A 15,015-nucleotide genomic window follows, 5' to 3' on the forward strand; every position below is an offset into this window, starting at 1 on the left:
CACATTATTCTCCTAATGATGTGATCTCGTTATCAATGACATCCAATGTCCATAGTCAGGAAATCATGACTATCTGTTGATCAACGAGCTAGTCAACTAGAGGCTTACTAGGGACATGTTGGTGTCTATTATTCACACATGTATTACGATTTCCGGATAATACAATTATAGCATGAATACAGACAATTATCATGAACAAGGAAATATAATAATAATGCTTTTATTATTGCCTCTAGGGCATATTTCCAACAGTAATGTCATGAAAATTCTCTCCCGTACCTAAAGAATTTTCTACATTATATCCTGTCATGGATATCATGCTCTGCTTGTCCTTGGGGAGGATATACCCCTGAAATATGTGTTTAAACACATTTTTCTTTCCATTGTTCTGTTTAATCTGATAATCATACTATCCTTTCCATTGTATTGTTTAACCTTTCCAGTAATCTGACTTAACTGAGCAGTGACATTTCCCTGCTTAGGTAAGCACCTTGTTGTACCACTCTATCAGTAAGACCTGTTGCTATTGATGATGACATTTCGGTAACCACCGATGGACGAGAACTTTGCCTATTGGCCCGCCTCGTTTCAACGAGCAGGAAAGTGGTTCTCTTCGTCCCTCGCCCTTGGTACCGATGTTGTTGCCGACATAACTAACAGGCTATCCCCTAACATGCCTTGCTTACATGATCGTGCAAGACGTCACTGTCCTTCCTACTTTTAACACACATGGTGGGCCCATAACCCACAGTTCCACAGGATTGAAACCCGACTCTCCTGTACAACCCTGTTTCTAAAGTTATTCCTCACGCTTGGCTTCGTATGTAATTCACGAGCCACCTTCCGTGAGATCATCAATTCTGGTATTAAACACAATACCTATTCCCGTTGCCTTGGACCCCTTTAACGTGTTGTTTCAGGCAACTACGATTGTCTATCCGCTTCAAACTTCTTATGGTACCTTCTTACTTTGCTCTCGATGTGTTTCATTTGTTCAACTCGAGAGATACTCTTATGATCATCCTTGGGATACCCCCCAGATGATTTTCCCTTATAACATTCAATTGTTGTAAGATTGCCCCTGACCTATTCGTAAGGACGATGGAGTTCTCGAAGAAAGGACGACAACTTCATCATGATGACCTGAAACAGTGAAATGAAGACATCAATGTAATGGATCAACCTCTTCGAGAAGAACAACCAAGACCAAGAACACTCCCTAGAATTTCGTAACCCGAACCTTCCCCCTTTACTCCCCTCTTAAATCTCGGGACGAGATTTCTTGTAGTGGAGGAGAATTGTGACGCCCGGATAATTAAGCTACAGTAATTCCCTGCTAATGATGCCATGTCACCACGGTTACTGTTGTCGATCTCGCGATGGTTCAAAATCAATACAAATTTAAATTTAAAATAGAGGCAAACAATAAAAGTTTTCAAATAAAGAAAACTAAACTAAAAACTGAAAACTAAATGTTCAAATATAGAAAATAAATCATGGATGATTGTGGTGGAGAAATCACATATTCATAAAATGTTTAGATGCAAGAAATTAATTAAAACAGTGGACCAACAACACCTTTTTATCCCATTTAAATATAAACTCAAGCTTAATAAATTATTTTGAACCCAAATTAATTTTTTTTGGTGGCAGTGCAAAATAATGCATAGTAATTATATGGCAAGGTTTTACATTTAAAAAAATATTTTGATGCAAAAAGAAAGTACAAAACAATAGCTAAATAATTAAATAGAAAAGGAGATGGAAAATAGTAGTAAAATGAAAAGGGGACCTAAACTACTGGACCCCTGGCCCATTTAGCAAAAATAAGTCCAGCCCACCCCGGCTCCTTCCCTTTCCTCTGTTCATCAGAGGCGGGGTGGACGCCTGTACGCCGTCCATGGCGCCGTTGGACACACGGCGGCCATCCCGCGGCCCCCTGGATGGTTATGGACGCACCCTCGACCCCCCTGAGCAAACCGTAGCTCGATCCCCTTTCCTCTCTCGCCCCATCTTCCTCTGCCCCGTTCACACCACAGCCGCCCGTAAGCACCATGACCGCAGTGACGTGAAGCTCGTGGCCACCGTCGACCCAGGCGCCTAGAGGCTTGACCATCCGCTACACCGCGCATTGCTGCTTCGTCTACGACCAACGGATCAAGTCAGGAGCCCTTGCATCGAGCGAATCGAGCACTTCTTCCGCTTTGGCTGTCGGCGATCTTCCTCAACCCCGGCGCCCCTGCTGCTCCTAGCCCCTCGCCGGCCTTCTTGTGCCCCTCAGTGAGCCCCCCCCCCCCCCCCCCCCGTCCGTTCCCCCCTTTTCCCCTTTTTATTTCTTGCGGATTCCTTGCCGTAGACGACGTGTGTCACCGCTGCCCGAGCTCGCGCTTGTCCCGGCCGTCACGCCTCTGTACCCCGCGCTCACCTCCGACCGTGGGCACACTGGGTTTCCCTGCCCGCGCCCGTCCGCGCTCCCGCGCGCCCTGGTCGCCCCGTTCGTGCCCAGGCCATGCCCGTTTCGCCCGCCAGCGCCCGTGCCTGCCTGCCGAGCCCGTGGCCACCGCGTTGCCGCTGCTCCCTCCTGCGGTGCTCCTCGCCTCTGCTGCTCCTTCCCCGCGTACCCGCGAGCGCCTGCCCAAGCGTGACCTCGTGCCACTGCCTGCCGCCGCTCGCCCCCGCCGTGCCCTGCTGCTCCCCATCGCGCCATGTTTGCCCGCCCGCTGCCGCCTACTGCTTAGCGTCGCTGCTTCTACTGCTGTTTCTGCTCGCGTACTGCTGCTGCTTGCCAGTTGCCACTGCTGCGCGCCCTCTGCCTGCTGCTCTTGGTGCTGCTATGTGCTGCTGCTCAAGGCTGCCGCTGCTATGCTTCTACTGCTGCCCGTTGCTCTGCAGATGATGCTAGCCGCCGCTGTTGCTTAGTTGCTGCTGCTGCTGCTGCAGGCCATAGCCATGGCCAAGTGCGGCTATATGTGTGTGAGTGCGTTCTGTGTGTGTGTGTGCCGTGCGTGTGGCCGGTCTTGGTTTAAATTAGTCCTATGGTTTAGCTAGTATTAATCATATTAATTAGTCATAAGATAGTCTAGTAGTAGTTGACATGTTGGCCCCATAAAATAAGTTAGGTTTATTTATCTGTTTAGTTAAATAGTCCATGACATGTGGGCCACTCCTGCCCTTTTGACTAGTCAAGTTGACTCGGTCAATTTGGATTAAACTATTTATAATAATTTTAGAATATTGATAAAACTTTAGAAAATCATATAAATTAATCTATAACTCGGATGAAAATGTTTTCTACATGAAAGTTGCTCAGAACGACGAGACGAATCCGGATGCGCAGCCCGTTCGTCCGCCACACATCCTTAGCATAGCGAACACGCAACTTTTTCCCTTCGTTTCATTTGTCCGAAAACGCGAAACACCGGGGATATTTTCCCGGATGTTTTCCCTCCTTCACCGGTATCACCTCATACCGCGTTAGAACACGTCTAGCTCTGCCTGTTGTCCTGTTATGCACTTGCTTGCTATGTATTTACTGTTTCTCCCCCCTCTTCTCTTCGGTAGACCCCGTGACGATGTTGATGCCCCTGTGGTCGACTACGTCACCGACGACCCCTCCTTCTTGTCTGAGCAACCAGGCAAGCCCCCCCTTGATCACCAGATATCGCCTACTCTACTCTCTATACTGCTTGCATTAGAGTAGTATAGCATGTTACTGCTTTCCGTTAATCATATCTTGATGCATAGCCTGTCCTTGCTACTACTGTTGTTACCTTTACCTGCAATCCTAATGCTTAGTATAGGATGCTAGTTTATCATCAGTGGCCCTACATTCTTGTCTGTCTGCCATGCTATACTATCGGGCCGTGATCACTCGGGAGGTGATCACGGGTATATACTATATACTTTATACATGATACATGTGATGACTAAAAGACGGGTCGGCTCGTAGGAGTACCCGCGAGTGGATCTTTGTGGCGAAGCGACAGGGCAGGTTGAGACCACCTAGGAGAGAGGTGGGCCTGGCCCTGGTCGGCGTTCGCGGTTATTTCAAGATAACACGTTTAACGAGATCTTGGTATTTGATCTGAGTCTGGCCACTGGCCTATACGCACTAACCATCTACACGGGGACAGTTATGGGCACTCGACGTCGTGGTATCAGTCGAAGCGTTCGTGACGTCAGCGACTGAGTGGCGTGCGCCGGATTGAACCGTAAGCCTGCTCTTGTATTAAGGGGGCTAGTTCTGCTTCCGGCCGCGTTCGCAACGTGCAGGTGTGCAAAGGGCGATGGGCCCAGACCCCTGCGCATAGGATTTAGACCGGCGTGTTGACCTCTCTGTTGTGCCTAGGTAGGGCTGCGACGTGTTGATCTTCCGAGGCCGGGCATGACCTAGAAAAGTGTGTCCGGTCAAATGGGATCGAGCGTGTTGGGTTATGTGGTGCACCCCTGCAGGGAAGTTAATCTATTCGAATAGCCGTGATCTTCGGTAACAGGACGACTTGGAGTTGTACCTTGACCTTATGACAACTAGAACCGGATACTTAATAAAACACACCCTTCCAAGTACCAGATACAACCGGTGATCGCTCTCTCACAGGGCGACGAGGGGAGGATCATCGGTTAGGGTTATGCTATGCGATGCTACTTGGAGGACTTTAGTCTACTCTCTTCTACATGCTGCAAGATGGAGGTTATCAGAAGCGTAGTCTTCGAAAGGACTAACTATCCCCCTCTTATTCCGGCTTTCTGCAGTTTAGTCCACATAAGATATCCTTTTTTTCCATTTGATACCAATGCATACATATGTAGTGTAGCTCCTTGCTTGCGAGTACTTTGGATGAGTACTCACAGTTGCTTTGCTCCCCCTTTTTCCCCCTTTCTATACTCGATTGCTGCGACCAGACGTTGGAGCCCAGGAGCCAGACGCCACCGTCGCCGACGACTACTACTACTCGGGAGGTGCCTACTACTACGTGCAGCCCGCTGACGGCGACCAGGAGTAGTTAGGAGGATCCCAGGCAGGAGGCCTGCGCCTCTTTCGATCTGTATCCCAGTTTGTGCTAGCCTTCTTAAGGCAAACTTGTTTAACTTATGTCTGTACTCAGATATTGTTGCTTCCGCTGACTCGTCTATGATCAAGCTCTTGAATTCGAGCCTTCGAGGCCCATGGCTTGTAATATGATGCTTGTATGACTTTTTTTTGTAGAGTTGTGTTGTGATATCTTTCCGTGAGTCCCTGATCTTGATCGTACACGTTTGCGTGTATGATTAGTGTACGATTGAATTGGGGGCGTCACAGGCGCGCCATAGAGAGGGCCGGCCGCTCCCCTCCTTCACTCCTTTATATACGTGGCCAGGGGCACCCCATAGACACAACAATTGATCTCTTAATTTCTTAGCGGTGTGCGGTGCCTCCCTCCACCATAATCCACCTCGATCATATCGTAGCGGTGCTTAGGCGAAGCCCTGCGTCGGTAGAACGTCATCGTCGTCACCACGATGTCATGCTGACGTAACTCTCCCTCAACACTTGGCTAGATCGGAGTTCGAGGGACGTCATCGGGCTAAACATGTGCTGAACTCGGAGGTGCCGTGCGTTCGGTACTTGATCGGTCAGATCATGAAGACGTACGACTACATCAACCGCGTTGTGCTAACGCTTCCGCTTTCGGTCTACGAGAGTACGTGGACACACTCTCCCCTCTCGTTGCTATGCATCACCATGATCTTGCGTGTGCGTAAGAAAATTTTGAAATTACTACGTTCCCTAACAGATATCAGTAATCCAACCGGCCCAACAAAAGAGCCCCCCGACAAGGTTATACAAGGGTCCGGAGAAAGAAGTGGGAGGAGGAGAGGGCGAAGCGAGAATGGGCGGCGGCCAAGATGACAGAGAGGTTCGAGACGTCTTGTCCAAGAAGGAGAAGGCATACGTCAAGCGTTCTGATGCCAAGGAGGAAAAAAGGCGGAGATGTTTAATATGTTGATGGTGGCGACCGAGAAAAAGCTCAAGCTCATAGAGAAGAAGGTTGGGATCGTAGTCGCTTTGGAAGATACGAAGATGTTGACCTTGAAGATTGAGGATTTGGATGACGACACAAGGGTGATTGTGCATGCCATCTGTTTTGAGATGTTGAAGTGGCAGAAGGAAGAGCTGGAGGCGAAGAAGACGACGACGGAGAAGGAGGTGACAGAGAAGGAGGCGGCCAAGACGGCGGAGAAGGATGCAAAGGCAGCGACGGCAGATCGAGTGTGGAGGCTCGGATTGCTGGTCCAGCAGGGCGGATTCTTTTTGTACGGATTGTCGGACAATATTCTCTTGTTATCGGGTATTTAAAACTATGCATACTTGCCCCCTTTTTAGTTGTGATCAGGAGGATGTGATCCAGCATGTTATGCGATTGAATGGATTTGAATTTCAAATTAGTCGTACTAGCAGACATTTAGGGGATAGCATTGGATGGCCAACTCTCGCATCCATGTCCCTGGACCGGTCCCCCGATTCACGGATGGATGCAGTGTATGATTTAGGAGTCAGCGTTGAAGATGCCCTAACACTATAATCATGAATGGAATAAAATTGTTTTATCCCCCCCCCCCCCCCCCCCCACAACACACGCACACACACAAAAGAAAGTAGTGTTGGCGTAAACATGGCCTCGGTCAAATCATCCATGGAGGAAACCACAGGAAGGATGGGTTAAGGCGAATGCTGATGAGGCACTAGCAAAGCAACAACGTACATGAGGGGAGGAGTTGTCCTCAGAGACAACCATGGCGGGTTCATCACAGGATCATGCATTGTTTTTCTCCAACTCACGACGTGGAGGTGGCTGAGCTAATGGCATGCCGAAGGGCCCTATTCCTTGCTCAAGAACTCCAGGTACAGAAGGTCATCATCGAGGCGGATTCTCATGTGGGGGCGCGTAAGATTATGGATGTGCAGAAGAAGGATCCCTCGACTAACGAGCAACTGGTTGAGGAGATTAAAGGTTTACTGACCCCCTTTTAAGAGTTCAGAGTTTGCTTGGGTGTGACGTTCGGCAAACAAGGCTGCACATATCCTAGCTATGGAAGGTTGCATTAGATCTCTTTGTAAAACTTGGCTCCATGTGTCTTCCGAGCGTGTGAGCTCGGGGATTCCCCTCAAAAGTTAAAAAGAATGTCTTTTTTTTATCATGGTCTAATCGCAGGTTTCATCAACGTCGTCGGTCATTAGCAGGCCCGATCCAAGCCGTTGGTTGCCTCCCCGCGTAGACTGAAACTTCCACCCACCGTGCTCTTCTCTTCACGCGGCGGAAGAGGACAGACGCACACACACAAGCTCCGGCGCCGGTCATCCTCTCCATCCCGACGCTCCACCGCCACACACTCCTCAGAAAGAAAAGAAAAGAAAAATCGCGCCTTGCGCTCCGCCATGGCCGCCGCCTCCCTCCTCGAGCCCGCCCGCTTCCTCTCCCCGCACCACCCGCGCTCGCTCCCGCCCCCGCCCCGCCGCGGCCCGCACCACCTCCGCCCCTCGCCACTCCCCGCCCACGCCCGCTTCCCGCGCCTCCGCGCCCACCCGCCAGCCCCCATCCCCCCGTGCCCCGTCGCCGCCGAGCCGGCAGCGAGGCCGCCACCGCCGCACCCACTACTCGACGCGCTCAAGCGGTCCCTCCTCGACTCGCTCGCGGCGCTCAGGAAGCCCGCGCTGGCGCTCCTCCTGGCCGGCGCGCTGCTCGCGGCCGCGGCGCCCCACCACGCGGCGCTGGCGGCCTCCGGCGGCCGCATCGGCGGGTCCGCCTTCTCCTCCCGCTCCTCGCGCTCCTCCCCGTCCCCGTCCTACGGGTACACCGCGCCGGCGCCCAGGATGGGGGGAGGCTACTCCTCCGCGCCCTTCTACTCGCCCTCGCCCTTCGTGTCCGTCGGCCCCGCCTTCGGCATCGGCTTCGGGGGCTCCGGCTTCCTCCTGACCCTCGTGGGCTTCGCCGCGTTCCTCTACCTCGGTGGCTTCCTCACCGACTCCTCCGGGGGCGGAAGCGTGCTCACCGACACGCAGAAGACCACCGTCCTCAAGCTGCAGGTTCCTAATCCTACCCTTTCTTCTCCTGCTGTTTTCCTCTGGTATTTCGACCGTTTTCTTGCCTGAGTAATTCACATTAGCATAGATCAGTTGATGGACTCAACACTCTTCATTTGTTTGCACGAACACTATGCAAATGAATTGTCGTTAGCTTGGTTACTGTAAAATGTAAACCACTTCTTGATTTGCCGCGCCATTTCTTGAGCATGCTCTTGGTTAACTGATACACTAGAAGCCGAGTGTGCCTAGAATTGATATTTGTAGCACTTGGGTTGTAAATTATTCTGACTGTTCCTCAAATGAATTGTTGGTAGGTTGCTTACTGTAAAATGTAAACCACTTATTCAGATGGATTGATGGTAGATTGGTTATTGCAATATCTAAACCACTTCTTGATTTGGGCACCATGTCTGTATGTCTGCATAAACTTACCTATGTACTCCACATTAGCATGGATCAATTGGTGGACTCAACACTTCACATGTTTGCACCAAAAATATGCAAATGAACTGTCCATAGATTGGTTGCAAAATGTGAACCACTTCTTGATTTGGAGCACCATTTCTATATGTTCTGCATAAAACAATGCCTAGGATTGATATCTGTGGCTATTTGATTCTAAATTGTTCTGCCTGTTCCACGGTGCCAACTTCTTGGATTCTGGATCCATCAATGGTTAAGGCTGTATTATAAAGAGTTAGCTTTAGTGCATGTATCTTTAATGAGGTTAGAAAGTTTTGGAGGAGCTCCAGCTATGTTCTTTATCTAGTGATCTTGATGTATGTTGGCAGCTGTACTGTGATGCAACTAATGATATAATCATTCAAATGAGATAATGTCAACATTATTCATGCATATAATTTAAACTCTTAAATTGTTTGAGGGCCTAGACCACAAATCGTCCTTCCAAACACATAAACAAGATTGCATTCGGTATATACCATGGAGATCGAAAGAGCTATGTTATAACAAACATATCATTAGCAGTACTTGGTTTGCTTTATCTTCTCAAGCTTAACTATGTAGTGCTGCTTTCCAAAGCGTGAACATGTTGTTTACACATACTGTGCTTAGATGTATAGCAATTGGTAATTGCCAAATCAGGACTGCTAGTGGCAGCATTAATTTGTTTCTCAGTAATCATGCTTACATTAGGCAATCAGAAATTCTTGCTAGCAGTAATCTTTTTTACCAGTAATCATCCCAAAGTTACTCATAATGTACAACAATTGCACAAATACTTGATCCACATAGCATACTCAATTATTTATGTGTGGAAGGAGTCCATTTTAATTTCCTAATCTATATGTTGAATATGTTCCTAGGTTGGCTTGCTAGGCATGGCCCGATCATTTCAAAAGGAGCTTGATCAAATAGCCGAGAAAGCAGATACATCTACCCCAGCTGGGTTGAGCTTTGTACTAACAGGTAAAACCAGATAACCGTGTTGCTTCATTATACTACTTCAAGTTATGCTGGTATATGGTATAAATATTGGGCAACAGCATAATTGTTGGGTGACCATTTTTATTATTGGCATGTGAAGTCAACATACTGCTTTATTATATCTGATTTGCTATTGTGTTAGCCTTGTGATCTAAGATGGTTTCCCTCCTTTTTCTCGTCTGAGTTGTCTGGTTGTCGGGTTCTGCCCCCCTTGGTTTGTTTGGAAAGATTGTTTTCATCCTATAATAGACCAAATGTCTATCTGTCATGGAAAACTGGGGGGTAGTTTTGGCCTCCAGTCTCTCGACGTATAATTCTGTTTCACAGGTTTATTTTATTGCTAAGGATACATATCTCCTGATATACAATTAACATAGTGATGATAAATTGCATCACATTATGCTTCAGAACCAAGCACATTGTGAAGATTTGTTATTTTCATAAGAGTTTGACCTTTTTTCTTCTGCATTCAACCTAACCATTCTGTTGTTGATATGATGTCTTCCAGAGACAACATTGGCATTACTTCGACATCCAGATTGCTGTATCTCAGCTTATTCAACAGTAAGCACACTTAGCTCTTTAATTTATATTCAGTTTTTGCAGCCTATATATATTTTCCAATTCGCTGGTAGTGTCGCAGTCATATTTATCAATGTTTCATCACCAAAAATATATATTTGGAAATTTTGAATGGTACACTATGCTTTCATACTTAAGTTTGTAGGTTACCTAACATCCCATCCCATACATGAGCACTATATATCATGTAATCAGTCTCTCTTTTTTGCCAATCAAGGAAAGGAGCTCTGCCTGTCTTACAAGCGAGATCTTATATATTTGGAATCAGTAAATTTCTAGTTCGGATTTATATTTCTTAATCTCTTTGGTTTTCACTTGTTCTCAAGGTGGATGTCAAACGAAGCATGGATGATGGGGAGAAACGTTTCAATCAACTGTCAATTGAGGAACGAGGCAAGTTTGATGAAGAGACACTCGTGAATGTAAACAGTATCAAGAGGCAAAAGGCAGGCACTCAACGATCAAGTGGTTTTAGCAACGAGTACATTGTGGTATGCTTTTTATATAAATATTCAAATTAAATGGTAGCAGTCTTTTGATGTTTATATATCTCATACTAGTACTGATATTTGGGACCTTCATAATATGTAGAGCTTCACTTATTCTAGTCCTTCCTACCTACACCCTCCGTCCCGTAATATAAGAATGTTTTTCAAGCTATGCAGCTTGAAAAACGTTCTTATATTGTGGGACGGAGGGAGTAGTAAAATAAACACATTTACTGTGGAAATATTCTCACCCTTGTTGCAAATTTGTTAGCTGCTAATGGTAATCATCATTTCATATCTGAAATTGTTTATTACTTATTTGTAGATTACCATATTGGTTGCTGCTGAGGGGGTGTACAAGCTACCTACTATAAACAGCAGCAGTGACCTGAAGACAGCTCTACAAATGCTTGGTGGCGTACCGTCAAGCAAAATAATGGTATTATCTGCTTGTTTCTTTTCTTTCTTAATGCCTTGTCAACTGTACTGGAGTCAAAAGAATGTAAACCAGCGGCAAACTGGTTACAGTAACTAAAATTAACAATGCTTTGTAATAGATCTGGTTAGGCCCACCACAAATTTTGCACTCCACTAGTATCAAAAAATCTGACATTATTGCGTTATGCCCGCTCGATGAGCAACATCTTAGATTTTTTTTTCTTGCAATGCATGTTGTTATCCACCTTTGGTTGATTTGCTGAGGCTATAGCAATAGTGTTTAACCATTTTCATTGACCTTCTTCATAGGCGGTCGAGGTCTTATGGACACCACAAAATGAGAACGACACATTGTCGGAGCGGGAACTCCTGGAAGATTACCCACTTTTGAGGCCCCTATAGAAGGATTTAAGATGTATACTGCCCTGCCCCTACAAAGGATTTCATTTTTGACAGTCCAGCTTATTAACTATAGCTCAGGTTTTGTGTTTGTAAAAATATAATTGTAAATGAAGTCACTTGCTCTTAGCAGCTACATGAAAGTTTGCTCAACGCAGCAGCGCAGCATACAGGATCTAACATAGTATGGTAGTATCATTCAGTTTTTCTGATGTGACCCAAGTTTGCAAGCAAGTTTCTTCTGCATGAACAGATTAGTCATATCTCGCATGGCATTTTATTTACCACTGAATCATGTCAAGAAACAGTTTCTCGCGTGGCATTTTATTTACCACTATGAATCAAATCAAGAAACATTTGTGAAGAAACGAATATAATGACAAACCGGCAGATGAAATGCATGTTTCTTGAAAGTGTTTCTTCCCGTTCCAGGTTATCAGGCTAAGCATAGAGTACAAGAGTAACAATCCCAAGCAAGAAATTGCATATGTATCCTCACATTGTAACAGTACCATTTGCAAGCAAACAATGCCAAACAGTTTCCACTCAGGCACATCACCACTTCAGTATTTAAGACAGCGCAGTTCGTGGTGTTGTATGAGCATATGAGCTATGCAGCACGCGTTATACACAAATTCTCAGCATCGACAACAGCTCAACAGTAATAAGCAGCAGCAATAAGCAGGAAGTCCGAAATACCCGGAACACAGCATTCGATAGCAAGAAACAGTGAAACATATAACCATGAAATAGGGGTCATAAACAGACTAGTCCACATCTGGGAGAATTTGCAACACAGCTCTCAAACTGAAACGTATTGCGATTACATAGTGACGAAACAATTAACAGGAAGGTTCAGCCTCCACCCAGCCAAATGACCACCGACAGGGCCAATCACCTCAGGCAGTTGTTGCTATTGTTGCGCTTGCACTTGCGACTGCAGGACTGTCACCTCCGATCTCACGCCTAGCATAGTCCCTGGCGCCATCCTTGTCCACGATCTTGATGGCGAAATTCTGAGGCGCGACGACAAGCCGGAGTCTGATCTCCTTGATGCACTTGTCAACAAGGTCTACCGCTTCCTCAACAGTCATGTCAGGGCGGTACAACTTGTCCATCAGCGACAAACAGAAGTATGACCCGTACCCAAATGCGCCCTTGTCGATCTTGTGGAGTGTTGCGATGTAGTCAATGTAGTACATCGATGCACCAGCGTCTTTATCAAACCCTGCAAGTATGATGTTTACAGAGTAGGGATTCTGCAAAATGAAACAAAGACATAACGTCAGAAATTGTCAAGAGAAAAAGATGAATACGTCGCCACAAAAATCAGTTAATGATGCTGCTGATGAATTCAACTAGTGCTCTACACTAGTAATCTCAGTGGAAACTAAGGCAAACGGAAAAGGTGGCACAGAGGTACTGACCACAAAGTAAATGCAATTAAGTCACAAATTGGAATAGCTAGGTGGTGTAGCTCAAGCCTGGGGTGAATATCAGGAGTTCTTAATCTGTAGATTACAGCAAAGATTTCTCTTTCTAATAAACTTCCAACTAGGAGCCAAACAACAACAAAATGGAAGACAGAACCCTGTACTTGCTTCCTTAGTGCAAGTTAAAATATTAAAACATCTCTCTCTAAAATGCTACCTCGTTCACATGAATTCTCACAAGTGTAAACAACAAATTTTGTAAATGAATCAATATACAATACAAGCAACAAAGACAGCACTCAAGGTCCATCAGGAATCATGTCAAGTTTTATCTTTAATTTAATCTGACTATACAGTGAAACAGCATTAAGCTGGTAAGAATTTGTGACATATTATAAAAAAGATGCAGCATTGCAAAATTCCAAATAAATTCCATGTCACTATTCAAGTGTTGCAAGATTCGTCCATAATATGAACAAATGGTCAACAGAAAAAATAAAGTTCAGAAGGTGCAATATCATAGGCACTACACAATTCATAGGTGTACTGTAGAACAGTTCTTCTGTGTTATTAATGTATCGTTGTTCTATGATCCTAGTGCTGGAAACATGAAATCAACTTAAAACCAGCATAAATGCATATCTATTAGAAGGGAAAATAATCCTCAGAAACAGTTGAAGCCCACATGCAGAACATAGTTGAGCAATTCCATCTAATGTAGAGGTTCTGCTTGGCATTGATTTAAAACTAGCATATAAAGTCTTAAACACAGAGTTGTATGTAACACAGACACTAATTTTCCAAAAATTGTTTGACAAAGAAGTAACAGACAATAGTATTCATCAGCAAACTGTAAGTATGAATAAGAAACCTACAAGGCTACACAATGGTAAAGCCTTAAGACCCCATTTAAGTCGGCAAAAAATCCCCAATCACATACACAATCGAACAACAGGTCTACACCAGACCAAGTAACCTGAACAAACCCTAAGAAAGCGGAACCGGTGTGAGACCCTAGGGATAGCGAACCCTAGCCCCTCCCAGAGACACTCACAGACAATCCACAGCAGAACCGCTGGAGAGTATAAGAGAAATCAGGGCTGAAGGTGAACCTTGCGGAGGGCGGTGGCGAGCTCGCCGCGGGTGAAGTTGGCGGTGGCGGCGGTGCTGAGCGGCATGTTGTTGCGGAACTGGTAGAGGTGGAGGTTCTTCTGGATGAACTCGGTGAACTGCACGCTGTTGCCGCCCCACGGCCCCAGAAAAAAAAACACAAAGCCAGATCGGGTCAGATCGAGACCGCAAAGCCGCCCCGAACAGAAAAGCGAGCCCGGAACCGCCGGGGCGGGCGGATCGACGGCGGGCGTGGAGGGGTCCTTACCGGTCGCCGGGCTCCCCGGAGGCGCCCATGAGCTTGTGGGAGTCGAGGAGCATGATCTTGTCCTCGTCCGTCTTGTGGACGAGGATGCTCTGCACGGCGGACGTGTCCGCCGCCACCACCGCGAAGTCGCGGCCGACCACGCCGATGACGCACTCCATCACCGGTGACGCCGCCGGGGTTCGGCTGGGGTTGGTGGGGGAGTAGGGATTTGGGGGGCGGGCGAGCGAGCGAGCAGACGGCGAGAGAGGGTTGTAATTTGGGGGAGCGGAGTCGAGTCCGGCTTCGGTCCCAAGAAAGAAAAGAACGAGCCGAGAGAGTCGAGTCAGAGAGAGGCGAGGACTTCGGGCCTGGGCGGGCTGGGCTGGGCCGCCTTGCGGTATTACTTGCAGGCCTGTGGGGCTGCTGCAGCTTTTTTTTAGAAACGAAAAGACACTGAAAAAAATTCTCTGAAAAGAACTGTTGACAGAGCTGTGTGTTTTTTAGGGTAGAAGTGTGTGTTTTGTGGTGTGCCTGTTGGTTGGATTTTTTTTTAAAACACTATATGCGCACAGACACCCTACCCATACGAACATCTCTAAGACTGAGCTAGCAAATCCTGTTGGTTGGAGGAATTGTTGTGAGTTTCCAACTGGCTTCAAATTTGAAGGATCATATGGGGTTCGGATCCAACAGTTGAACAAGGACCTGAATCGCCTTCATATTCATCTTCAGATGTTGCCATAAATGTGCTTGTTTTCAGATGCAGAACCGGAACTAAACGAGATGACAAAGATTAGACCCAGTGCA

General features: G+C 46.7%; 2 protein-coding genes and 1 long non-coding RNA gene across 3 annotated transcripts; 2 read left to right on the forward strand and 1 right to left on the reverse strand.

Annotated features, from left to right (window-relative positions):
* The first annotated feature begins 1,956 nt into the window (after window positions 1–1,956).
* Window positions 1,957–6,580, forward strand: LOC147974544 (uncharacterized). Its single transcript, XR_015600150.1, has 3 exons — window positions 1,957–2,280; window positions 3,562–3,635; window positions 4,903–6,580. It is a non-coding gene; the product is annotated as an uncharacterized LOC147974544 (long non-coding RNA).
* A 698-nt stretch (window positions 6,581–7,278) lies between these two features.
* On the forward strand, window positions 7,279–11,664 carry LOC147974545 (FLUCTUATING-LIGHT-ACCLIMATION protein 1, chloroplastic-like). Its single transcript, XM_087517558.1, has 6 exons — window positions 7,279–8,065; window positions 9,391–9,493; window positions 10,020–10,075; window positions 10,420–10,584; window positions 10,907–11,020; window positions 11,329–11,664. Exons 1-6 carry the CDS (start codon window positions 7,418–7,420, stop codon window positions 11,419–11,421), a joined length of 1,179 nt encoding a protein of 392 aa, XP_087373684.1. The 5' UTR covers window positions 7,279–7,417; the 3' UTR covers window positions 11,422–11,664.
* A 471-nt stretch (window positions 11,665–12,135) lies between these two features.
* On the reverse strand, window positions 12,136–14,516 carry LOC147974546 (proteasome subunit beta type-2). Its single transcript, XM_087517559.1, has 3 exons — window positions 14,230–14,516; window positions 13,964–14,087; window positions 12,136–12,677 (listed from the first exon to the last, which is right to left on the reverse strand). The coding sequence occupies exons 1-3, from the start codon at window positions 14,385–14,387 to the stop codon at window positions 12,318–12,320; spliced, it is 642 nt and encodes a 213-aa protein (XP_087373685.1). The 5' UTR covers window positions 14,388–14,516; the 3' UTR covers window positions 12,136–12,317.
* Window positions 14,517–15,015: the final 499 nt, after the last annotated feature.

Source organism: Triticum urartu, chromosome 4A, assembly GCF_056163025.1.
Source record: "Triticum urartu cultivar PI428250 chromosome 4A, HENAU_Tu73, whole genome shotgun sequence".
In the NCBI taxonomy this organism is placed as follows: Eukaryota; Viridiplantae; Streptophyta; class Magnoliopsida; order Poales; family Poaceae; genus Triticum; species Triticum urartu.

Excerpts from the sequence above, each read along its gene's own strand:
- LOC147974546 (XM_087517559.1), bottom strand. The coding sequence starts at position 14,387 with ATGGAGTGCGTCATCGGCGTGGTCGGCCGCGACTTCGCGGTGGTGGCG. Across the intron at positions 14,088-14,229 it reads TCCGGGGAGCCCGGCGACCG|CGTGCAGTTCACCGAGTTCA; the intron begins GTAAGGACCCCT and ends GGGCGGCAACAG. Across the intron at positions 12,678-13,963 it reads TCGCCACCGCCCTCCGCAAG|AATCCCTACTCTGTAAACAT; the intron begins GTTCACCTTCAG and ends TTCATTTTGCAG.
- LOC147974545 (XM_087517558.1), top strand. The coding sequence starts at position 7,418 with ATGGCCGCCGCCTCCCTCCTCGAGCCCGCCCGCTTCCTCTCCCCGCAC. Across the intron at positions 9,494-10,019 it reads GTTGAGCTTTGTACTAACAG|AGACAACATTGGCATTACTT; the intron begins GTAAAACCAGAT and ends GATGTCTTCCAG. Across the intron at positions 10,585-10,906 it reads TTAGCAACGAGTACATTGTG|ATTACCATATTGGTTGCTGC; the intron begins GTATGCTTTTTA and ends ACTTATTTGTAG.